General features: G+C 41.4%; 1 protein-coding gene across 1 annotated transcript in view; it reads left to right on the top strand.

The window, feature by feature from the left end:
- brinp1 (bone morphogenetic protein/retinoic acid inducible neural-specific 1) overlaps positions 1-27311 on the top strand; it is a 286924-nt gene that overhangs the window by 224578 nt on the left and 35035 nt on the right. The window contains exon 6 of the mRNA XM_052037091.1: positions 21687-21792. Within this exon, the coding sequence (XP_051893051.1) occupies positions 21687-21792 (106 nt within the window). The remainder of the gene's footprint in view (positions 1-21686; positions 21793-27311) is intronic.

Here is a 27311-nt window from a genome sequence, read left to right as displayed (position 1 = left end):
TAACTGATGTAAGAAAACGGATTCTGAAGCTGGCTGAGAATGTCCTTTCAGGTGAGAGCAAAATCTCCACAAATGATTTTGATGGACAGCTTGTCAGTCACCTTTTCCCACAGGAGTTCACCAACATTGAAAGGAATCCCTATTACTGCTCCTTCCCTTGTAATGACTCAAGGGTTGGATAACTCACTGGATTCAGGGATGGCATATCAGGTGCAGGTAAAATGGCTCCCTTCCTTATTTGATTTGCCTAATATCCCAGCACAAAACCCATGCTAACATCTCTGTCTATCACCATCTTCCACATTCCCCAGCTGAAGCTTCCACCCATGAGCAAGGTTTGTGGTAACAACTGTGTGCACTTCCAGTGTTGCCAATTGCTGGCAACTACACTCCTGGGAATCTACAGATGTAACTGGAAAACTTTAGGTGATACCATTTCAAATTCTCCCTGTTGTTTAGTGAAGTAAGCCTTTGTCCAGTAAGATCTTCAGGGTCTGTATGGTTGAGAATGGTCTGGAAACCAGGTCAGACAACTCGTGCTTAATTTTCCAAGATAAAATAAAACATTAAGGCATGTCTCCATTTTCCCCATGGGAGAGAATGACACAAACTCTTCAATTGCATCTGTTTGTGTGATTGTGTTGTAATTAATACAAATGTAAATCATGTTTGAAATTAACCAACGTGTAAGTTTGAAAGCAGTCAGAACCCTTACTAAGTTTGAAAATTTACTGCAAATCCCACATTAGTTCCTGGCGGACGGCTGACGAACTCTTAATATTAATTCTTCCTTTGTTCTAGTCGTACTATTTTGAAGTAGCAAATGCTTTTAATAGGATATAATGTTTCTATGCAGATGTGCCTGTAACATGCCTAAAGATAGGTTATCAATATTCCTGCTAATTGAACAGTGAGGGGGAATTCCAGCACTTAACTTTTTTGTGTATGTTTATGGGTTGTGGATGGCTCCAGCAAAGTCTGCATTTATTGTCCATCCCTAATTGTCCCCTGAACTGAGTGGCCATTTCAGAGGATAGTTGAGAATCAACCACATTGATGGGTCAGAAGTCACAGACCAAGTAAGAACAGTAAATTTCCCTCCTTGAAGAACATTGATGAACGAGCCAATTTTTACAACACACTGGCATTTTCATGGTTGTCATCACCGATAGCATGTTTTTTGTTCAATTCCAGTCTTATTTTATTATTTAAATTCCCCAGCTACCTTAAAAGGATTTGAATTCTTGTCTCTGGATCCTTTGCACAGGTCTCGAGATACTGATGCAATATGTTACTGTCCTCAAAATGCTGTTGGGCAATAGCTAGATCAAAGGAACTGCTTGGTGGAGTTCCTAAGGGACAGTGGAACTTAAGCCACAGAGAGGCACTCATCAACTTGGGTGGATCTGTAAGCTTGCAGTTTCAACTGGTAGATTTACTCAGCTCCTTTTGTCCTGCTGGTCTCAGGCACATGTGGAACGGCACAGTGTAACAGCTAGTAGAGCTGCTAGCTAGTGACCTGCTTTTGATCTTTGACCACTGCTGCTGTTGTCTTTGTGACTGTGGATTTCCTCTGGGTGCTCCTGTTTCCGTCTACGGACCAAGGACGTGCGGTTGGTTGGTTAATCGGCCCCTGTAAATTGCCCCTCGTGTGTAGGTGAGAGGTTGAATCTGGAAGCAGTTGATGGATGTTGAAGGGTGTCTTCTGAACATTTGTGGTTGTGTTCACCTCTTGAAGGAAGGGTCTTGGATTGGTTCTTTGTTTCCAACACTGCTTTTGGAAAAAGAATGCACCCAGTTTTTTTTGCAGGGTTGGGGAATCAAGAACTGGAGGGCATTGGTTTAAGGTGAGAGGGGAGAGATTTAATAGGAACCTGAGGGGCAACCTTTTCACCCAGAAAGTGGTCAGTATATGGAATGAGTTGCCAGAGGAAATGGCAAAGGCAGGTACAGTAACAACAATTAAAAGACACTTGGACAGGTTTACGGTTAGGAAAGGTTTAGAAGGATATGGGTCAAACGTGGGCAAATGGGACGAGCTTAGATGGGCATCCTGGTCAACATGGACCAGTTGGGCCAAAGGGCCTGTTTCTGTGCTGTCTGTCTCCAAAATAAAATGGGATTAGTGTCAGATTAGCTTTAGTGAGTGAATAAAGATTTGTGTGAACAGTGGACTGAGGAGCCTATTTCTGTGCTGTACGAGTCTATGACCTCTTCATGGTTGTTGGGTGAGATGTTGTCAGTCCAGTTGCATGCTGCACTGATTTAGTCTAAGGCACTGAGGGAATCTGAACACTCTTCAGGCCAGGACCCAACCAACCATTTAATCTGGAGGAAAACAGCAACATTTCAAAGGCATCATAGTGAGACTCATGTTCTCTGAACCTCCCTCCAACAAGTCTGCTGCTCTGTGATTCCATACGTACCAGAATTGCACAGTTATCCCACTCCACTCACCATGGGCAAATGGAACATTGCCAAGGAAAAGGAAAGATGTTCTTTCATAGCCAATTAAATCAAATGAGTCACTTTGAAATTCAAGTTTAATGTTTGTAACAATAACAGGGCAGAAAATTAACTCCAAAAACTTGAATAAATCTACAACAAATCAGTCTCAAGTATCAAAAGAAATGTTTAAAATCACTTAAATAGTTTGGAGCCTGCATGTCAGCAACACAGGAGATTCAACAATGACCTCTATTCAAGTCAGTGTACAGAAGAGTGGTATAACAACCAAGTGTGGGGTAAATAATACTTGGGAAGGTACAAGAAAGTTATTAAATTTTATCATGTTTTTTTTTTCTAAAGCCTTTTGGGCATAAATAGCAATTCTCTTTGAGGTTACTAATCCATTTCTTCATACAGCTTAGCACAGAGTGACGAGTTATATAAGTGCAATATAACTTTGCTACAGTCAAGCTTTTTTGTTATCTTTTCTTGTTCCCTCCAGCATATAATAAGATTGTTTTATGTGTAAAGTAGCCTAAATGAATTGCAAAATTATTCAGATAACCTCACGAAGTGGCATGGAAAGAAATATTAATAAATTGAATTGGAAAGTGGCAAGTGGATTGAAATTAATTATTATTGTTGGAGAAAAGAGAATTGCACATAGAACAAACTGAAGTGTTACAGCTCTAACTCCCTGAAGTCAAAACTCCCTTCAAGATTCCATTAACCAAAATTGGCACTGATAAGACAGCTGCATCCATAGTGTTTGGAATGTCCTCAGGTGATTGCATCTTGAGATCTATTTTTCAGCAAAAACTCCAGATATTCTTTTGCGGTAAAACTTGACAAAATCATGCTTTACAATCCAGCGATGGTGAAGATGGGTAAAAAATGATTTGATGTATCCCTTGTAACAGATTCCAATTGGGCCTTGTCCACTTCAATGGACTCCGGTGTGAATGATTGGAAGGTAATCAGGAGCATTGTGATTAATTCCTCCCCTTTCTAAGGCAGGGAGGTGTAGCCTCCGACGACAGTTAATTACGTCGGCCAAGCCAAGTGTGGGACCATCCTGTTCTGAAAGCTGAGTTATATATTTGCTGATACTTTTACCCATCCATTTAACGGTGAGCCATTAAAAAGCAACCCAATATTTTTGTAAGCATTGAACATCCAACACCCAAATTCAAAACCATTTCCTCGGTTTGGCTCCAGTTGTGGTTCATGCAGCAATAGAATGCACACTAATGGAGGTGATAAATTATATTAAAAACTATCTAATATTTTCTTCCATGGAGGCTACCTTCATCTGAGACAGGATCACGACCAGGTAATGTGTGTGCAATAGAGACAGCAATGCCATAGAAAGTGAAGACATTTTGACTTCAGCATCAAGACCGTATGATCAGGTTGAATAGTATCTTTCTAGGGACAGGTTTATAAACAAAAAGGTAGAATATTATTCAAATATTCCATGGAATGATGTGATTAGGTAAGTAGGTTTATAGAGCGGTGATGCAAGAACACAATTGTTTTTGAGTATTTTTCCTTTTGACCTTTTATAAATAGGGAAATGTGCAGTAATTTCCAATGGAAGGGAAAAAGGTGGGTTAGAGCCCACAATGATGATTTGTCGATGTAATGAGATGGATGGTTAAATAAGCTGGTTGCTTAAATTGTTAATGCTGAAATAAATCTCCTCTAAACTACAATTTACCTTAACTCAATTTTCAGACAAGCCAGACATTACAGTATTCCGTTGCACACAGCATATATCTGGATCTTCAAGTGTCTGAGACAGTCTTTCAGATGCTAATTAAAATTGCACTGTCATTGAATTTTATGCAAGCAATGTATGCCCATGAGATACTGAATTAGGACTTAATCGTCATGCCATGTGCAATTATATAGCCTTCTGAGGAAGGAAAAGCAATCAATTCAACCTGTATTAGGACCCGGGTCCCTGAGGTGAATGGTGAGTTTGACCCATCTTCCATCATCTTAATCTCCTGAATGGGTAGTTGTTGTTTTAACCCTGATTCATTGTGCAATTAATTCTTCTTCTGCCACTTATAAGGTAAGTGCTAACTGTAATTGATACTTATTTCCATTTGTAATTGAAATCCCCTTTTGCCCTGACACAGCAAAAAATGGTTAATCCAGCTGCCAATTGCCTGTGCATACTATATTGCTTGGCATCTGCTGAGAAAGATAATGGTTTTTGCTGCACAAGGGGTATAATGACAGCATGTTTTGGTTTACAAACGTTGCATCTGTTGAAAAGCTCAACCGAGCACTGATGTTCGTGTTGTGTTTGTTCAGCTTTCTGGATATGAAAAGCACTTTTCTACACCCTGACAGCAAGGGTAGATAATGATAACTTATTATTGGCTGAATATATACTTTGTGGCTACATCATAATAACACAGTGAAGTGTTTATCAGTTCAGTTAGGAGTCGCACAGTGGGTTTCACTGTGGTTCAGGTCATTTGGCACTTAGCCAAATTTGCAATTTGTCTTTATTTTGGTAATGAAAATAGTTTGTTTCAAGGTAGACATGCATATTTTGATATTCAAATCACATTTTCATGCGTTAAATATTGATATGCTGAGTGATGTCATCCAACCGAAAAGCGAATACTATTTTAAATCAACAGGTATTTGCTTTCAAGAACAGCAAAGTGGTTTGAGAAGGAAAGTGAGGCCCAGATGAAAATTACTGTTTCATCTTGTGCCTTAGAGTGCCCCGAAGCACTTCAGAAACAGGGAATTGGTGTGAAACGCAATCACTGTTTGTAAGCGAAGTTTGTGGTTGAGTGTTGCTTGTTGAAATGATTGCTCTTCAGTTACCAGGAATTTATTTTTGCACTAGAATCTGGATTGCTGCAGTTATTTTTAATTTGTGTTCGTAACACCATCTTGGCTGATTAAGCCCAGCACAGCAGATGCACAATTGTGCAAGTACATGACTTGTAGACTCCAAACTGGACCAGAGAACTCAAGATGGACAACAGAAATCTGCGTGATCCAGTTGTCCGCCTTCTCTGCAGTTCTGGTGCAGTGTCTGCTAAATTATGCAGTGCGACCATTAGTGGATTGATTGGATGAATCCCTGTTCAAGTGAAGCCTTGCTGATTGCAGTTTTAAAGAGGAAAAGGACAAAAAAACACGGAAGAACTGTTAATCCAATGTTGATGCAGAGAAAGTTTACGATATGCATGAAGACAAAGAGCAATTCAAATTGGATGCTCATGATGAAAATGATGGATTGCTCCCAGCATGAATATCCTTCATGCAGACATGTAGAGTTAATACTTATTTGGTAGCTCATCATTTGCAAACAGCATTAAATGAAGGTAGGTACAGTTTTATGAAACTGCAGAATTCATCAGGAATATTACTTGCTGATTGTAAATGAAAAAGTTGAGGCTTGAGAAATGTGCATAAATTAGACAGGAATGTTTGGTGGGTTTGAATTTTATTTGCCCGTCCTGTGCCCAATATATTTTTATGAGATTGGATAAGCACAGACCTGGAACGATTTCTTGCCAGGCCTGTGTTCGCAACATGAAAGTACCCTGTCCAATGAGATTGACAGTAAATGGAGCAAGTAGTTTCTAAAGCACAGAATACCAACATTGTACTCTGAGTCAGCATGGTAAGAATGTTTGAGGACATGTATCAACAACCACTGGAACTGAAGGATCGTGCCAACTGATGCTCTTATAACAAAGCTATTAACCTGTCAACACATTGCAGCTCTCTGTAATGTCTCAAAGTGATTCACTTGCAATAAATAACTTCAGCATGATTATGTAGGCAAACAAAACAGCCATTTTCACCACAACCACTGAAAGGTTACGATTGGCAAAACATATATTTTTTGGTGATGTTGGTCAGGACACCAAGAATGCTCCCAGTTCTTCTTCAAGTGATTCTTTGGCAAATGGTACTTCACTGTAGCAGTCCTGTCCATTGCCAAAATCACACCATGTATTACAATTATTTTCAATGCAAAATAGTATGGGCACCAAGAAAGATAGATTGATTGGTTTAATATACAAAGATCATGGGCTTGAATTTGTGCTCTGGGCAGTGAGGGAGGTGGGGAAGGATGGGTGTGGCGGTGAGTGTGGGATATTGGAATTAGCCATGAGTTAATAATGTTTTGTACATGAAAACAGTATCTTCACACCAAATGCCCGTAACTGGCTGTAAAACATTTTGGAATATCCTGAAAGAAATATGAAAGGTGCTGTATAAATGCAAGTCTTTATTTGAATTCTATTTCAATAATCTCATTTTGTGGAACATTGCTTCAAGAGGGTATAAGCAATTAAGCCCAGGGAACAACCAATGGGGCCTTCAATCAGTTTCTAAATGGTTATTGACATGAGGATATTTGCTAATCATGCCAAGAATGAAAATTATTTTCTTTCAGGATTCTGGCTTGATTGAAATGTTAAAAAATATTTTAGTGAGAGGTTGTGAATTTTCTGCCCCCATTACTTCAAGGGGGGGGGGGGGTGTTAGGATAAGATACCCTGAGTATTCCATCCATGTGGACCTCAATGGAACTTTCACCTGCTTGGAGCTGATGTGAGTTCTGATGAGTCACAAGCCTTTAGTATTAATCAGAGAAACAAAAAATTCTGTTGATTGGGGATGACCAGCTCCATCAATAAAAAAACAGAAGGATTTTTTTTCAAACAACTGTCTTATTTATTGAAATAAAAAACAGAGAATGTTAGGAACAGTCAGCAGGTCAGGCAGCATTTGTAGAATGAGAAACAGAGTTGACATTTCAAGTTGACAACTGCATCAGAATAGATGAAGGTTCTGATGAAGAGTCTTTGACCTGAAACTTTAATTGTCTCTCTCTCTCCATAGATGCTGTCTGTTCTCCTGGGCATTTCTACCATTTTCAGTGTTTATTTCATTTTTCCTGCTTCTGCATTTAAAAAAAATTCAATATCTTGTTTACTGGGCCTTTTCTAGATTGCACTTTTGTCCATAGATTGGCATGGAGCTGTGTCAGTTTATTCTATTTATACCTCATAGGGAATACTGCTGTGGCCTTTCAGCCATTTTCAACCCACATTGTTCATTCATCTGGTCCAACACACCAGGAGATGATCTCTTCAAAGCATGGTTCTGGACAGGGTTTTGCTCCTCCAAGCTTTCAGCTGGTGAATAAGAATCTTTGGAATTTTCAACCCCTCTCGAGAACATTTACTTGGTTTGAGAATTCTATTTAAGCCCAAATGGAAGAAAGCCCAAACCAACACAACTACTGAATCAAGATATTGTCTCGCAAAGTGTGTGGTGGAGCGAGTCATTTCAATGCCAGCACTCCAACCCTGTGCAGGGGTGATATTTATTGTCTTGGTGGCAGGATTAAGATGGAAAATTAGTCAAATAACTTCTCATTTCAAAAACTGCAAAGCTTTGAACAATGTTCAAATCCAAAGTTTGACTTTCGGGTTGATTTGATAGTTGAATTGGGCTGCCATCTATGGGTGAGATAGTTTAAATATCTTCTGGTTAGCTCTGGCAGAACTACCAATAATGCCACACTTTGGCTGTCAACCTTCCTCTGTGAAGCAGAAGATAAAGGTTTAGGAATTCAGTTGTGGTTGATTTGTGGTGCTAAGTCGTTTGCCAAACCCAAACAGAAATACATATAATGAATAATTGATTCACAGGCCCTCATTTAAATGATGCAACTTGTTTGCAGTGATGTAAATCAAAATGCCTGACATCACTGCAGTGAAATTGGAGTGTGAATATTTGCAGATGAAACTACATATTTGCAAGCAGTGCAGACAGATCCCTGGTTTGGTGGGCTTGGCGTACAAGGACAGATTAAGCAAGCTAAGCCAATTCTTTAATTTAGAAGAATGAGAAATGATTCCATTAAAATTCTTACGAGGCTTTATGCGATAAATACTAAGCTAATATTTCCCCTAGATCAGGTGGTTGTCTAGAACCAAGGATTGTAATCTCCAAATATGGGATGGCCATTCAGGATGGAGATGAGAAGAAATGTCTTCACATGGACGGTAGTGAGGGCTGTTGGAGGATCAGTTGCTGAGAGTGCACAAGGCAGAGATTAATAGATTGTTAGGTATTAAAGGAATCAAAGGATTTGGAGTGAGTGCAGCTAAGTACCAATGTGGTAAAAGATAGCCATGGCTTTACTGAATGGTGCATCATGCGCGAGGTGCAGAATGGCCTTCTGCTGCTTCTACTTCTTATGTTAGAAGTAATTCTTAGCAGGAAGGTGAAGTTAAAGTTAAAGAGCCCATTTTTACCTGAATCCCTATCGGCCAGTCCATTACTGACCCTCATTGATGAACCAGATATCTCCATGATCTTGGTGCTCTTTTGTGGGGAAGGAAACTGAGCAAACCAATGCTTCCTCTGGGGAGCCCACCTCTGCCTTGTGATGTCCAGGCCTTATTGGTCCACTGTTGTTTCCAAGCCACCACTCCTGGTTTGGTAAATCCACTTCAGGTTCAACACTTGAAGCAGTGAATCTTGTTGAATTCTCACCATGGTGGGGGAGGAGAGGTAAGCCTGTGCTCCCTTTTGTGTGAGTCATGAACTCACTTGTGATTACCATTCTGAAGCCCTGGGAAACACAACATTTACGGGTGACTCCCTGAATGTCATGTATGATTCTGGGCGAAACTACCTGAGGTTCACCACTTAGTGACGCTTGAGCAAATAATTAAAATGAAATAGAGTAACTAAATCATTTACTCACACTTAACTTTTTTTTTGTATGGGGTCATTAGCTCCATTCAAATGAAAGGGGTTGTGTTTCTTACATGAGGCAGCCAGTGTAAAGCTGAGGGCCGATGAGAAAGTGTGAAAGACGAACTACTTCCTCCTTTAGCACGTTGGTGCTCCATTGTTGGATTCGCTGGTGAGTCCGTTGGCAGATAGGGACATCAGATGTGGTGCTGCCTGACTTTCACGTCGTCTTGGTCTTCCACGTTTGACCATCGTTGTGAGAAGAATAAAATGGGATTAGTATGGGAAATCGTCTAAAATGTAATGTAATGGTTGGCATGGATTCAGTGGGCTGGACAGGCTGTTTCTTTCCTGTATAACTCCTTGATCTATCTATCTATCTAAATTTCCCCACAGAACCATTAGCTAAAGGCTACCAATTTAGGGGGTGGCACAGTGGTGCCGGTAGTAGTACCGCTGTCTCAGCACCAGCGACTCGAGTCCCATCCTGAGCTCAGGGGCGGCCTGTGTTCTCTCTGTGACTCTTGCTTTCTTCTGGGTGCTCTGGTTTCCACCCACTCCCTAAACACATGAGGGTTGGTAGGTTAATTGACCACTTTGAATTGCCTCTGGTTTAGATGAGTAGATGAATGTGGGGGGGTTGAGGCGAGAGCTGATGGGAATGTGAGGAGAATAAGATGGGCTGGGGTAGGGTCAGTGTAAACTCTGTGCTTGATGGTCAGTGTGGACTCAGTGCCAAAGAGCCTGTTTCCATGCTGTATCTCCCTGTGACAATCCAGCCATTATATAGAAGTGAAACATGCACAGTGTAATAAATCAAACTTCTATTGCAGCAACATCCATGGGATAAAAAAAAGGGGACCAGATTGCCCTGCTGTCTTATTCACTGGTCAATCTTGTGGTGTTTTCTACCTTATCCAATAAAGCATCAATAGTCCAAGTTAAATTATCCATTGATTCCAAAAAATATAGAACATGTCATCCTTGGTGGTAAAAAGGCCTCCATATTAGTTGAGGCTCAGGTATTTAAATTCATAGAACATAGAACACTACAGCACAGTACAGGCCCTTCAGCCCACAACATTGTGCTGACATTTTATCCTGCTCTAAGATCTATCTAACCCTTCCCTCCCACATAGCCCCCTACTTTTCTATCATTCATCTGTCAATCTAAGAGTCTCTTAAATGTATCTGCCCCCACAGCCTCTGCAGGCAGTGCGTTCCACGCACCCACCACTCTCTGTGTAAAAATAACTTACCCCTGACATCTCCCTTATACCTTCCTCCAATCACCTCGTGTTAGCCATTGTCGCACTGGGAAAAAGTCTCTGACTGTCCACTCGATCTATGCCTCTTATCATCTTGGACACCTCTATCAAGTCACCTCTCATCCTCCTCCTCTCCAAAGAGAAAAGCACGAGCTCGCTTAACCTATCCTCATAAGACATGCTCTCCAATACAGGCAACATCCTGGTAAATCTCCTCTGCACTGTCTCTGAGGCTTACACATCTTTCCTATAATAAGGCAACCAGAACTGAACACAATACTCCAAGTGTAGTCTGACCAGAGTTCTATTGAGTTGCAACATCACCTCGCAGCTCTTGATCTCAATACCCCAGCTAATGAAGGCCAACACTCCATACACCTTCTTAACAAACCTATCGACCTACGTGGCAACCTTGAGGGATCTATGGACGTGGACCCCAAGATCCCTCAGTTCCTCCATACTGCCGAGAGTCCTGCCATTAACCTTGTATTCATTTTGAGCTTTTGCAGCAATATAGAATTCTGAATTTTTGTGCAATTTGAATAGATTTATGGAAATGCTGTAACTGAAGACCTTTTATTTCATCAGAAGTAAAATATTGTTTTCATTGCTTCTGTACCGTAATCATTTCACCTTAACTGACTTTTCAGGATCCTCAGCACTTTTACAATGCAGAAACAGACTGTTGTAACAAGGTTATGCTGGTGAGTTATAGTCTGTGCAGTGTGTTGCTTAAGCACTGCAGTAAAAATTCCCATAGGGAGTAAAAATGCCAATCCCGTAAACTGAATGATGGCCGCACATAGTAAAGCATCTCATCACTCCTGAATTACTTTTAGGCCATGGATCTACAAGGTGGGAGGTCTCTTCACAACTCAGCTGGCTGGAGGCAGTTGAGAGCACATAACCATTCTTGTTGCAACCCATGAATAACAGAATGGGAATGGTTCGAGTTGCCCCAAGCAACTGAAGAGATATAAATCATTAGGGAAAACCAGCTGGTTGTTTATATGGCCTTCAGATCAGGCGCTAAAAACAGACTGCTGGAGAAACTCAACAGGTTAAGCAGCATCCGTGAGGGGGTGGGGGAGGAGGAATTGTTGACGCTTCAGATCAAGTTCATGCATCAGGACTGAAGGTGGAGAGAGAAGACAGCCTGTATAAAGAGGAGAGGGGTGAGACAGAGGTGTTACCCCACACTGACCTGTCCATCCTCAGCCTTCTCCACTGCCAGGGTGAGACCTAACACAAACAAGAAGAACGTTGCCTGTGTTGTTATATTCTGCCTGGGTAGTCGACAATCCAGTGGTTTGAACATTGAATTTCTCAATTTCAGGTGACCCTTACCTTCTCTCTCTCTCGCTCTCGCTCTTGCTCTCTCTCTCTCTCGCTCACTCTCCCTTTCTGATCCACTTCTGATATTCCCATTTTTGTTCCCTTTCCCATAACCCTCCTCCAGCCCCCATCACCCATTTTCATCTCCCTCCCCGTCCTGGTTCCATCCACCAATACCCACACGTTTCACCCACCGGATCTCCTCTCCCATCTGGTTCTGTCTGCCCTTCATCATTCCCTCAATGGTTCTGACTATCACCTATCAGATTCCAGCGCTGGTAGCATTGGTGTCCCTGTTTATCAGCCTCCAGCCTCTACCTTCACCCTCTCCTCCCTCCACCTGGCTCAATCTGTTTTGTTTGCCATGTCTGCTTCCCCCTATCACCCACATGCCTCTGTCTTCCAACTTCACCTGTCTCCCTCCACCACCCAGCTCCTTCTCCCCATTATCCTTCATCCCTCCTTGGTCCACCTATCACCAACTGGCCCCTGACTCACCCCTCCCCCTTTCCTCTTTAGACAGGCTACTTGCCCTCTCTGGTCTCAAGTCCTGATGCGGGGTTTTGACCCGAAACATTGACGATTCCTTTTTCCCCAACAGATGCTGCTCAACCCTTCAAGTTCCTCCAGCAGTTTGTTTTTTTGCTTTGGATTTCAGCATCGGCTGTCCCTTATGTCTTCAGATCAGGCAAATGAGTTGGGTTAGCAGGGTATTCTGGATGTTCTGCAAGGGTTGAATCATGGAGTCATACAGCATGGAAACAGGCTCTTCGATCCACTGAGTCTGCAGTGACCTACAAGCACCCATTTATAGAACATAGAACATTACAGCACAGTACAGGCCCTTCGGCCCACGATGTGCCGACATTTTATCCTACTCTAATATCTATCTAACCCTTCCCTCCCACATAGACGTCCACTTCTCTATCATTCATGTGGCTATTTAAGAGATCTATGCCTCTTATCATCCTGTACACCTCTATCGTCACCTCTTATCCCCCTTCAGTCCAAAAAGAAAAGCTCTAGTTCACTCAACCTATCCTCATAAGACATGCTCTCCAATCCAGGCAGCATCCTGGTAAATCCCCTCTGCACCGTCTCTAAAGCTTCCACATCCTTCCTATAATGAGGTGACCAGAACTGAACACAATAGTCTAATCCTTCATTAATCCTGTTCTACTTTCTCCGCATTCCACACTGCCCCAACATTTCCACTCACCTACACACTGGGGTCAATTTGCACTGACTGATTAACTTACTGACCTGCACATCTGAGGAATGTGGGAAGAAACTGGAGCACCTGCAGGAAACACATGAGGCCACAGTGGAGAATGTGCAAATGCTGTCCAGACAGCACCAGAGGTCAGGGTTGAGCCCAGGTCACTAGAACTGTTGGCTGCTGCTCTATGAGCTGCACCACGGTGAACACATCCAGCCAGGGACAAATCTTGATGTAATTCAGGGAAAGGGATTTGAAGGTCAAATTCATTCACAAACCTGCAAATTTTATGGTTTTGTCTTAATATGTGACTATGTGATTGGAGTTTTTCTTTCAGGATTAATAAAGGGATTAATGATGTATTGCATGTCATTGACAGCCATTTCCAGCAGAGTACAATTATTGCAGTCATACACAAACAACAGTCATAAGCAACAGTGCAGAGATGGTTCTGCAATATGACCTTCATGTGGTCTGATGAATTGAAAAGGCAATGTAGAGTCATACAGCACGGAAATTGGTCCAACTGGTCCATTCTGACCAAGATGCCCATCTAAGCTGCTCCCATTTGCTGACATTTGGCCCATTATCCCTCTGAACCTTTCCCCTCCGTATATCTTTCCAAGTGTCTTTTAATGCTCTCAAGTCCTGTGGTATGATTAAAGAAAGAAAAGTCCTGAGTCAGAGTTGGGCAAGGTCAGCTAATTTTACTCCAGGATGTCTTCAACCTAATTGTCATCATTTTGGTGAGCTTCAGGCTGGAGGAATGCAGCTTTCAGTCAGTTCTCCTCATTGGAGAGTTGTGGAGATAGGGGTTATACTGGCAACTAGCATGTGGTTCACAGTAGCTCCAAGAGGAAGAGTGGCCGAGAATAGTTTGGCCGCTGATCTGAAGCCTTCCTTCTGGAGGGATGCCTGCAGGAGAGGACAAGGAGTGTGTTCAGACTTCCCAGTGCTGTGCCTGGTATTACTCCCACCTGGTACTGGGCAGAGGAAGACCCTTTTTTTGAAGAGGTCCAGAGGTGCAGTGCTCTGTGATGGTGGAAGCAGGCCCAAAAGAAGGCCAGTGCGGATATCCAAAGCATGGCATCTCAGCATTGAGGAAGTTCCATGCTCTGGTGAATGAGGAAATAGATGTAAGAATGCAATTCCTCGCACTATCAATATCATTCATTCGAATTGTTTTGGTGTACTTGAATTGTCTGTAATTGTGGCTGAGAGTGGTTGATGCCAACCTTCACCTTGGTGTTTTGAATTCATGCTTACACATAAATCATGCTACTCAAAGCTTCAAATGAAGTCTAATTGCTTGGTGCGTGCACCTGGCATTACACAACATTGTGGACCATATCTTAACAGCTGCTTGATCTCACAGTATGGTGAGCAATGTTTTGCAGTCCTTCCTAAAGAGATGAAAATGATAGAGAGACCATTGCAACTCAAAACCTCTGGGCTCTTACCTGTCCTTTGAGCAGGAAGAAAGCAGTGACAGGTTTGTGATACAAACCCCGTTCTCTTCATTCAGCTCCAAATAAGGTCAAGAGATCTTTTAATCTCTTCTTCCGCAGAAAATTACTCAATTATTTTTCAGCAATTCATGCCAAATTCTCTTTGACCCCTCCACTCTTTTTAAATACGGAAGCCTAAAAAGAACCAATAATCCATTCCTTGACATCACATTGATGTACACCCACTTATGGTATCCTGACAAGCCCCGGCCAGAGATATCTATCCAGGGGGAGTAGGTTAGCATGCAGAATGCTTGACAGTTCAGGATCAGATCTTGATGGAACATGAGGAGAAAGAGATCGCCAATGAGAAGATCAGGATAATTCAATACTGGAGGCTTTATTCATGATACCGAGGATATCTTTCAGTATTGTGTAGAATACAGCAATGACTACATGCAGTGTCCTGGCACACATTCCCCTCAGATAATCCCAGAATAAAAAGCAATCCAACCATTTATTTATTGTTTTTTTGCAGAGCCTTAAGAAAATTCTTGCTATCTTTTCCTGCAGAATCGGAGTAAGCACACATCAAAATAATTAATTTTCCACAAAATACTTCGGGACATTTATGAAAGATCTATGTTAATGCAAAACCTTCATGGGCACACGAACACCGAGTGTTCTCAGGGAGGGAAGAAGCTTGAACTTTGTGGGAAGAGAAGGGTTTTAAATAAATCATTCTTTTTTTTTCTCCCAGAGATCTTTGTAGCTTTGCATCCCCCCTGTGAGTATCCGGCATTAGGTTTTATTATTTCATCATTTCACTACCTTTTTCCATCTTCTGATTCTCTGCAGCTCTTTCATCTCTCAGCAGGGATGCGAGACCAGAGGGATGATGATCTGAGATTTTCACTGGAGCTGTGCATGGCTCAGTAATGCTCCCATGACTGTCCATAGATGAATAGTTGCTAGCTGGAGAGGAGTTCTGAAAAAGCATCTCTGTTAGGAGGAAAAGAAAGTGCAATAAGCTTTTAAGATTTTACAATCATACTTATGCCTTGTAAGACCTGTGGAGGCATAAAATGGAGTACTTAATATTAAATCTGATTCTGTCCACTCATTGCTCTGATAAGATCGTATCTAATATGCTTATTTCTTGTTATAGCACAACCAACTATGTTGGATCTTGCAAACAGTCTCAATAATACTGAGGGAATGTGAAAAGCCAGATTTTCTACAATTGTTGTTACCTTTAATAAAAGCTTTGAGCTTGAAGAACTTGAAAACAAGGTCAGAGCAACTTAAAACCTGTGTTAAAAATTAACTTGGGGTGGAAGGACTCATCCTTGGCTTTATATACTAAACCTGTGTGCTTGACTTAATTCTGATCTCTGGCATGGCAAGAGATTACCATGTAAACTAAGGAAAAGATTCAGTGATGTTACCAAAACCTCCATGAAAAAGTATAAGATCCCCCACTGACTCCTGGGAATCCCTGGTTCATGTCAATTTGAAGTGAAGAAAGAGCACTTCAGAAGGGATTGGGAATTGTGAGGCCATTCATCAGCAGTACACGGAAGCCCAACCTGAATATTGGAAGGAATGCACCATCCTCCATACTACACTCCAAATTTGTTCCATCAAGCATCTCCTATCCCACCTGGGGCAGAGTCTGTGGGTCCCATATTGGCTTCATCAGCTACAGAACCCACAGAACCAGAGTGGAAGTAAATCATCCTTGATCCTGAGGGACTGCCTAAGAGAGAACAAGTGATGTGGTAAGACGTGTGTATTGAACTATGATGAAGAGCAATTTTCTTGCACGTTTATTTCGTGATGGGGATTCTTGTTGGGGCTTGAATTCCTTCTGCTGGTTTGATCATCTGCTCCCAAAGGCAGCAAGCCTACTGCGCCTCAGATTGCCAAATGGTCTCCAAGTACAAGGCAGGCCTGAGTTTGTTTGTACAACGAGGCACTCCCAGGGGACACGACAAGAATGCAATCCCACTGCTCCCCATTAACTTCAATGGAACTGAATTTTAGAAATTTAGTCCAATTCATATATGCTACCAAATCATGCATTTGACATATTCAACAGAGGATGATTTTCCTCCCCATAGTTAGTAGTATCTTTAACTTGGAAGCACACAGTCACATCTTTTGCAGTGAAAGCAATAATCAGCAAATTCAACGTTTACAAATTACTAACAATAATAAGTTTAGATCACCGTCTACAAGCAATATTTATATCTGGACCAAGACTTTTAAAACTTGTTGTGATGGAAATTGTGGGAATAATGTGAGAAATTGGAGTTGAAGTGAAAGACGTCCTGATCTTATTCAATAGTGGAGTGTGTTGGAAGAAGCAAGTAACCTACCCCTCTCCTATTTCTTACCTACTTATATAATCATTCAAAGTTGCTGCCGACTCATTCTGAGATCTGTGATTTTTGAGAAGTCTCATTCTCTGTAAATGCACCCCACTCCCCCATCCATCACTCCAAGAGATCATTATATTGAGGTTTTAAATACACTCACCTTGGGGCTGTTCTTTAATTGTTTTTCTCATAATTTACCTCTGAGATTCAAGTAAATTGGCTACATTGGAAGTTTAGTTTGAAGTAAGCCAGTCACACACAGCAGGAGTAGTTGATATTAATTTGAAATAAATTAATACTTCCGTTAATGCAGCACGTCTCCTGACCTCATAGCTTCACAAATACTTGGCAGCTAATTAACTATCTTTGAAGTATTTTCACGGCTAAAAAAGAAGAAACCAGGAAGACGATTTATGCACAGTGAGCTTCCACAAACAGCAGAGAAGTAAATAATTAGATGAGTTGGTTTGCTCTTCAGAAGAGATGCAATGGAATATTTATACATCTGAACATTTCACTATTCTTTCCAAACAAAAAGGATTAATCAGTTCCAATGTTTACTGATGTCACAAGATCACAAGACAAGGGAGCAGAAGCAGGCCATTCGGCCCATCGAGTCTGCTCCAAGGAAAGGGAAATAGAAATGAGAAATGGGGAATGGGGGAAGAAGAAGAAAAAACTATTCTAATCCCAATTACCGGCCTTATCCCCATATCCCTTGATATCCTGACTATTTAGATATCTATCTATCTCCTCCTTGAACGCCCCCACTGATCTGGCCTCCACTGCTGTACATGGCAAGGAGTTCCACAAATTCACCACCCTCTGGCTAAAGAAATTTTTCCTCATCTCTGTTTTGAAACTGTACCCTCTAATTCTAAGATTGTGCCCTCTGGTCCTGGACTCACCCACCAAGGGAAACAGCCTAGCCACATTTACTCTGTCCTTTCCTATCAATATTTTAAATGTCGCTATGAGGTCCCCTCTCATTCTTCTGTACTCCAGCGAGTACAGTCCAAGAGCCGACAAACGCTCTTCATACGTAAGCCCTTTCATTCCTGGAATCATCCTCGTAAACCTCCTCTGAACCCTCTCCAACGTCAACACATCCTTCCTAAGATGTGGGGCCCAAAACGGCGCACAATATTCCAAATGAGGCCTCACTAGTGATGTGTAATTACTACATTGCTAGTAATAAGGTGCCGCAGGGACATTTACATATTGGAGAAATGGTACAAGAAACATATAAATAGTTTTGGCTACACCTGGAGTATTGCATCCAATTTTGTAACTTAGTGGAGGAAGTGCAAAAAAAGTTTCCTTGGCTAGGAAGGATTGAGGATGTTGTGTGTACATTCTCTACTGTGAAGTGAAATGTCAAAAATATAACATTGTACATGGAGCAAATGGGATTGGGGCTAGGAAGGCAATTTCCCTGTTTAGGAGAACTACAAATGAGGGTCATGGTCCTCAATATGGTTAGAACTGTGATGAAGAAATGCTAATTTACTCAAAATGCTTTGAATATCTGTCAGAGGGTTTTGAATGCTCAAAGTTTATGTTCAAGGAAGAGTTTGATTTAATTTTGGATGTGAAGTTAATTAAGGGATGTGGGAATAGTGTGAGAAAGTGGAGTTGATGTCAAAGATTAGCCTTATTTTACTGGAGCAGGTTCAATGGCCTACTCTTGTTCCTTTATCTTATCTTCATGTTTAACTATTCAAGGGTCCTGCAGATTCACCTCTGAGATTCAAGTTAATTCAGCCAGTGTGATGGAATTAAGTCTTACTATTTTCTAGTTGTTAGGTTTCAAGGAAGGAAGCTTTAACCCAGTTCTCATTGTGTCTGGACTTCATAAGACAAAGCCTTCAAGGGTTCAAAACAGATTAGCTCACATCAAGTATTCTTAATGCCGGAACTGCAATTTGTATCTGTGTATCCTGTATAGATATGGAAAAACATGCATCAACTCTCTAGTAAAATTGTAGCCTTTTATCTGATTGAACTTAAACGATTTATTGGTCCTCATAAACTTTCCAACCTGACAACACTTGCTTTATACAGTAAGTCAGCACCTTGGGGTAGATTTATTAACTTGCTGGTCAGATGAAAAAATGGGACAGTGGTTAGGCTGTCCATTACAGATATTATCCGAGAGTGAAAGTCATGAAATTTCGATGATTCAGGTGTCTGATTTGCAGGATTAGTTTTATACCTGGGTGTCGTCCTCGAAATGCTAGCCAAGCAATTGGGTACAAAATCTGCTGTGCTAACCAGCACAGAATTGCTTGCATCTGATCTGTATCCAAGTGCATCTTGGTAAATCTCAACAATTGTTAGCCTCCAATATCATAGACAAAGCTTTTAAGTGGTGGAAATTGTTCCGTGAAACCTGAGGGTAGGAGGTGGGGAGAGCACGATTGGGACTCACTGTTGGTATTTACATAACACTTCTTTTCCTGCAAACCGATTGCCTCATTGGAAGTATTGTAGTTTGTACAATTATGTTACGAAAAAAGCTGCTGTTAGCAGTCATGCTGCTCATGTTATACTCACTTTCAATTACAATGTAGCGCCTTTATGCTGGCATCTCTGATACACAGCAGTTTCTAAGATAACATTAATGAAGGTAGAATATAAAATACACTCATTATCAAACATGCTTTACCAGAACAAAGTGGCTGTCTAGTTTTGTTTCACAGTGAGGGAAGAGGTACCAGTTTCTATACAGTTCTGGATATATGCAGAGCAGAGCTGTTTGTGTGCTTTGAGCTGCAAAGCGAAATCATTGCCATTAATCTTCTCTATTTAGAGCACAAGTGGAACTTGCCTATAATGAGATTCTATCCATTTCCCTGCTTTTCTGTTCAAAATTATCGAAGCCTACCTTGAAACTGAAATAAAATCTTAAGAGCAAGAATTCTTTAATTACTTTTCCTTGACCTGCTCCAAGTTTACAGTCACCTTCACTTTATTTTGGCCATCTTCAATCATGCAGAGCTGCTAAGATGAGCTGGACCAGTTGCAGGGAAAGTGTTGGCTAAGTTGGCCAAGCTGATGTTAAATAGAGTCAGTCAAACACTGGACAAACGCAATGTTTAATCACAGCTTTTGGCTTGACTGGTCAAATACACTTGTTTAAAAAAAAGCTGCCACACAATAAGGAAAGACTTAAAATACAAAGATTATACATGAAAAAATAGACAAGATGTTTGCTCTTGAATGAAGAGATAAAACATGCATCCAGTCCAAAACCTAAAACATTCCAATACTGTTCCTTAGAAATTTATCCTTAGTCAGGATAAAGTCATTGGAATGAACTCCGCAAGGAATGTATAACACACTGACATGACTCAATAGTGCTGCTGAATTGGGATTAATTCCGAGGAATCTTTATTTTATCTGTCTCTTCTCTATATTAAATTACCTTGTTATTATAAGAAAATGCGGCTGCTTTTGTGCCTGGCTTTCAATAGTTTTTAGTATTTCCCCAAGACAAGAAGCCTCCTAATCATTCTTGCAGATTCCAAGATATAGCTGTGACCCAACAAAATAAGATAACATTGTAGTCCTTAAGGGAGAGATTCATTGGTATTGGTATTGCTTTTTTATTGTCACGTGTACTGAAATACAGTGAAAAGCTTTTGTTTGCATTGCCATCCAGGCAGATCATGCCATATATAAGTATATTGAGGTTGTAAAAAGAAAACAGAGTACAGAATACAGTGTAGCAGCTACAGAGAAATTACAGGGCAGGTAAACAAATAAAGTGCAAGGGCCACAACAAGGTTTATTGGGAGATCAAGAATTCATCTTTAGCGTATGAGAGGTCCATTCAAGAGTCTGAATAGAAGCTGTCCTTGAGTCTGCTAGGTATGTGCTTTCAAGCTTTTGTATCTTCTGTCTGATGGGAGAGAGGAGAAGAGAGAATGAGTGGGGTTATGTGGGGTGGACGGTTCCTTGATTATGTTGGCTGCTTTCCCGAGGCAGTGGGAAGTGTAGACAGAGTCATTGGAGGGGAGGCTAGTTTGCATTGTAGACTGGGCTGCGTTCATAACTCTCTGCAATTTTTTGAGTTCTTGGGTAGACCAGTTGACATACCAATCTGTGATGCATCTGGAAAGGATGCTTTCTCTGGTTCATCTATAAAAATTTGTAAGAATCATTGGGGACATGACAAGTTTCCTTAGCCTTCTGAGGAAGTAGAGGGATTGTTATGTTTTCTTAGCCAAAGTGACTGAACCAGGACAAATTGTTGGTGATGTTTACACCTAGAAACTTGAAGCTCTCAACCATCTTCACCTCAACACCATTGATACAGACAGGAGTGTGCTACACTACCCCATTTCCTGAAGTCCATGATCAGCTCCTTCATTTTGCTGATATTAAGGGAGAGGTTGTTATCTTGAAACCATGCCACTGGGCTCTCTATCAACTTCTTGTATTCCGTCACATCATTGTTTGAGATCTGGCCCACTATGGTGGTGTCATCTGCAAACTTGTAAGTGGAGTTAGAGTGGAACTTGACCACACAGTCTTGAGTGTGTAGGGAATATAGTAAGGGGCTGAGGTTGCAGCCTTGTGGGAACTGGTGTTGAGGATAATCATGGAGGAGGTGTTGAGGATAGACACGACTGGTGAGCAATGGTGGAAGTGTGGGGATGGAGCCCTTGCAGTGTGGGTGTGTGTGAAAGATCTCCAGCAGTCCACTTGACCAGAAATGAGAATCATTATTTTGTAAGCATGTGGGTATTTTAAACTTTTCCTTAGCTAGAGTGTTTGAGATTGAGCTGATCTTATAGTGTTGAATATGTCTGTGTTTCAGGTGACCGAGACTCGGACCGGACCATTGGGATGTAGCAGCTACGAGAACCTTGACTCAGTGAGTTCAGTACTACTGCAGAGTCCTGAGAGCAGACTGCATTTGCAAGGTTAGTGCTTTGGTTGGATGGGAAGTACAGTGCTGGAGGGTGGGTGGGAGTATCAGTGGTCTTGGGAATGTCAATCACATCTCACTGCCTGCACAATACATTTACTTAACAAAGCCAGTTCCCAGAGAAGAGACTGTGACTGCACACAGAAATGTTGGAAACATCAACCTGGAAATCCTTGTAATAGTGTGTAACAGCAACTTACACCAATATTTTTACTGGCGTCAAAGTCAAAGTCAAGTTTATTGTCATCTGCATAAGTACATGTATGCACAGGTGCAATGAAAAACTTATTTGCAGCCGCATCACAGGCACAGAGCATCACGTTGGCAGCATTCACAAGTCAAACATAGACTATACATAATTTTTACAAGGAAGAACATAATTGGAACAAAATAAAAGTCCATATTAGTGCAAGGTGATCAAACTGGTCATATGTCGCTAAACCCAAGTGATTAGGTTTGTGCCGGTTGGTTCAAGAACCGAGTGGTTAAGGGAAGCAGCTGCTCTACATTCATCTTGTTGACTTATGCCACACTTTTGTTCCATTCCCATTATGTTAAATACAACTCAGCTGAAATTAGTATTAATTAATTTTCACACAGATAAGACACAAGAAAAGTATGAAGCGCTATATTTTTCTTTAAGTTCCTCCTTTTGTATGAAGTTTGAAGATTTCAAGCCATCGCTCATGCTTATCGAGCACAGCAAGCTTATAAAAATTCAATGCTGAATACTTTAAAATTACTATTATTACTCAAACTGATGCCAGACAAGATGCATTCAAAGATGTATAAGGCACAGTGCAAGACTCAGTGGAGAGAATCTGAGCTTGAAAAATAAAACAGGGTTTTTTTTAATTCTTAGCTCAATTGCCAGGGTGAGGGTACAAATAGGGAGCCAAAGGCTTTGGGAAAGATCTCATAAATTATGAAAAAAAAGATTAATAACGATAGTACAGGACATAAAAGTCGATCTAAGTCATACAAATCTTTTCAATTTATAGTCCTGAAGGTTACCTTAATCCCATTGCTTTGGTACAAGTGTTGAGTGAATGCCAAGCCACCATTAGGTAATAAAGGCATGTTTCTGTGGTCTATCACTCATCCAGAAAAAAACATTAACACCTCCCAACCATAGGATTTACGGGGTTCATGTTTCCATTGATCTATATGTCAGTCCATTGCATATCATGTGAAAAATAAGTTTGAAATATGTCCTATTTCCATGTTTTAATTTGATGCCATTGCCTGGATTTATCTTTTCTGTGCTTGAGCCACCTGCACCTTGAATGAGCAAATCTGATCGACAATGTAAATTGAGCATTCAACCCATTCTAAGACTTCCATTTCTAATATGTTAATTTTGAATAATGATGACCTCAGCTGGGGACTGAACCGGACTGAGTACTGAACCCAGCATGGAAGCAATCAACATGAGTGGAAACTGTACTGCAGCCTGACCAAGCAGTGAAGCAGTCTGTCGGATATCTCCAAGTGGGGCTAGAGTATAAAGCTTATGAATTGCAATTGCAGAGGGCAAGTAAATTTAAATAATACATCTCAAATCGGAAGCAAGTATCAATGGCAGTGACCATGAACCATAAACACATCTGGTTTACTAATGCCTTTTGAGGAAGGAAATTTGCCATCCTTACCCAGTCTGGAGTATACAGGCCTTCCCTGGGTAACGAACGGGTTCCATTCATACAGATGTCCAGAAGTCGATTTTGTCCGTAAGTCAAAAAATACACAAAAATCACTCAATAGGGTAACCACACCTCCACGGTATTGTAACGAATGGCATCAAAGCACAGAAGGCTAATAGGAATGAACAATTGCCAGAAGTGGAGAGAGAGAAGAAGCTTATTTTACTGTGCGTAGGAACAAACGTGTATGCACATCATTCTTTTGAATTTAATAACCTTATGGGAGCTTGTTCATTTGTAGGGGTGTCCATAACCCTGGGACAGCTGTATCTCACTCTCGATCCGACAATGTAGTTGACTCTTCATTGACCTCTGAAATGGCCAAGCAATCCACTCAATGCAGAAGTCGGTTTGGATGAGCGATAAATGCAGGCCTTGACAACCATGTCCATATTTAGTTGCAGGGGAGGGTTTAAACTGATCTGGCAGGGGGATGGAAACCAGGATGTTAGGTTACAAGATGCTAAGGTAAAGGAGGGAGTTTATAGAAACAAGTCCAATGAGGATGGCAAGAAGGACAGGCAGGTGAGAAGTCAGGATAATTTGCTGAATAGTAGAAGTACAACAAGTCAGGATGTTAGGATACAGAATGTTAGGATAGGGGATGAGGTATGTAGGAACATGTCTAAGGTAGTATGTAGTGAAGATGGTAAGAAGAATAGACAGGTGGAAAGCCAGGATAATCTGCTGAACAATAGAAGTATGACAAAATTAATAGCAGATACCAGACTAAATGTACTATATTTAAATGCACGTAGCATTAGGAATAAAGTAGATGACCTTGTGGCACAACTACAGGTTAATAAATATGACATTGTGGCAATCACCAAGTCATGGCTTTATGATGGATGTGATTGGGAACTGAATGTCCAGGGGTACACAGTGTATAGGAAGGATAGGCGGGTAGGCAGAGGGGGTGGTGTGGCCATGATGGTTAGTAGTGATATAAAATCAATAGAAAGGAAGGATATTGGGTCAGAGGAGGTGGAATCCTTGTGGGTGGAGCTAAGGAATAGCAAGGGTAAAAGGACAATAGTAGCAGTCATATATAGGCCCCCTAATAGCAGTCAGCAAGTGGACGATAAGTTGCAGTTTGAGATAGAAAAAGCATGCCAGAGTGACAATGTGAAGATAATTATGGGGGATTTTAACATGAAGGTGGACTGGGAAATCCAGAATGGCGGTAGTACTCAGGAGAGGGAGTTTGTGGAATGTCTAAGGGACGTTTTTCTAGAGCAACTTGTTGAAGAGCCCACCAGGGGATCGGCTGTTTTGGATTGGGTGCTGTGTAATGAAACGGAGGTGATTAGGGAACCAAAGGTAAAGGAACCACTGGGAACCAGTGATCACAATATGATTGAGTTCAGTTTCAAGTTTGAGAAGGAGAAACTGATAACTGGTGTATCGATATTTCAGTGGAACAAAGGAAATTACAATGGTATGAGAGAGGAGTTGGCCCTAATTGATTGGAAGAGTAAGCTGGCTGGAGGGACGGCAGAGGAGAAATGGAAGGAATTTCTACAGGAAATAAGGAAGTTGCAGGATAGATATATTCCAAGAAAAAAGAAGGTTTTTAATGGAAAAAAGGCACAAATGTGGATAACGAGAGAGGTGAAGGCTAAAATAAAAGCAAAAGGGGCGGCGTACAAAGAAGCAAAAATTAGTGGGAAAACAGAAGACTGGGAAGCTTTTAAAAACCTGCAGAGAGAAACTAAGAAGGTCATTAGGAAAGAAAAGATGAATTATGAAAGGAAGTTGGCGGATAACATTCGAAAGGATACTAAGAGTTTTTTTAAATACATAAGGTGTAAAAGAGAGACACGGGTTGATATAGGACCAATTGATAACGGTGCAGGAGCTATTATAATGGACGATAGAGAGATGGCAGAGGAATTGAATGAATATTTTGCATCGGTCTTCACCGTGGAGGACATCAGCAATGTGCCGGTTAGTCAGGAGTCTCACGAAATGGAATTGAGTTCAGTTAAGATTACTAGGGAGAAGGTGCTAGGAAAACTAAACGGACTAAAGACTGATAAGTCTCCTGGACCAGATGAGGTGCATCCCCGGGTTCTGAAGGAGGTGGCTTTAGAGATAGCGGAGGCATTGGCGATAATTTTCCAGAAATCGATAGATTCCGGCATGGTTCTGGAGGACTGGAGGGTCGCAAATGTAGTTCCGTTGTATAAGAAAGGTGGGAGGCAGCATAAAGGAAATTACAGACCTATTAGTCTGATGTCAGTGGTGGGAAAGTTATTGGAATCTATCCTCAAAGACGGGGTTACGGAATACCTAGAGGCGCAGAGCAATATAGGTCCTAGCCAACATGGTTTTGTGAAGGGAAGATCCTGCCTGACCAACCTATTGGAGTTTTTTGAAGAAATCACAGGTAAGGTGGATAAGGGAGAGGCGGTAGATGTTGTGTATTGAGACTTTCAAAAGGCCTTTGATAAGGTGCCTCACAAGAGACTGATTAATAAGATGAGAGGTCATGGAATTACAGGTAGGATAACAGAATGGGTGGAGCATTGGCTGGTTGACAGGAAGCAAAGAGTGGAAATAAAAGGATCTCATTCTGGTTGGTTACCGGTTACTAGTGGTGTGCCGCAGGGGTCGGTGTTGGGACCGCTCCTTTTTACCTTGTACATTAACGATTTGGATGATGGAATAAATGGTTTTGTGGCTAAGTTTGCGGATGACACCAAGATAGGGGGAGGAGTAGGGAGTATTGAAGAGATAGGAAGGTTGCAGAGGGACCTAGACAGTTTAAGAGAATGGGCAAGGAAATGGCAGATGAGATTCAATGTAGGGAAATGTGCAGTTGTACACTTTGGAAGCAGAAATAAGCGGGCATATTATTATCTAGGAGGAGAGAAAATCCAAAGCACAGAAGTACAAAGGGACTTGGGGGTACTCGTGCAGGATACCTTAAAGGTTAACCACCAGGTCAGATCTGTGGTAAAGAAAGCGAATGCTATGTTGGCATTCATTTCGAGAGGTATAGTGTATAAAAGTAAGGAAGTGTTGATGAGGCTCTACAGGGCACTAGTGAGGCCTCATTTGGAATATTGTGCGCCATTTTGGGCCCCACATCTTAGGAAGGATGTGTTGACGTTGGAGAGGGTTCAGAGGAGATTTGTGAGGATGATTCCAGGAATAAAAGCGCTTACGTATGAGGAGCGTTTGTCGGCTCTTGGACTGTACTCGCTGGAGTACAGAAGAATGAGAGGGGACCTCATAGCGACATTTAAAATATTGATAGGAAAGGACAGAGTAAATGTGGCTAGGCTGTTTCCCTTGGTGGGTGAGTCTAGGACCAGAGGGCACAATCTTAGAATTAGAGGGTACAGTTTCAAAACAGAGATGAGGAAAAATTTCTTTAGCCAAAGGGTGGTGAATTTGTGGAACTCCTTGCCACGTACAGCAGTGGAAGCCAGATCAGTGGGGGCGTTCAAGGAGGAGATAGATAGATATCTAAATCATCAGGATATCAAGGGATATGGGGATAAGGCCGGTAATTGGGATTAGAATAGTTTTTTTTCTTCTTCTTCCCCCATTCCCCATTTCTCATTTCTATTTCCCTTTCCTTGGAGCAGACTTGATGGGCCGAATGGCCTGCTTCTGCTCCCTTGTCTTGTGATCTTGTGATATTCAGTGAACAAATCTACTACATTTAAAGAACATTTGACAAGCCCATCACCCTCTCTAAATTTCCTAAAATCTTCGCAGGAGACCAAAACAACAAAGCATTTTTTCTTCCCCAGGTCAGCCAGAGTGGTACCACTACATTGATGTGGCCACATCTCTGCAT

Source organism: Pristis pectinata, chromosome 23 (genome assembly GCF_009764475.1).
Source record: "Pristis pectinata isolate sPriPec2 chromosome 23, sPriPec2.1.pri, whole genome shotgun sequence".
NCBI classification, from domain to species: Eukaryota; Metazoa; Chordata; class Chondrichthyes; order Rhinopristiformes; family Pristidae; genus Pristis; species Pristis pectinata.
Note: the sequence above shows the minus strand (reverse complement) of the source record. Positions and strands in the feature narration are given on the sequence as shown.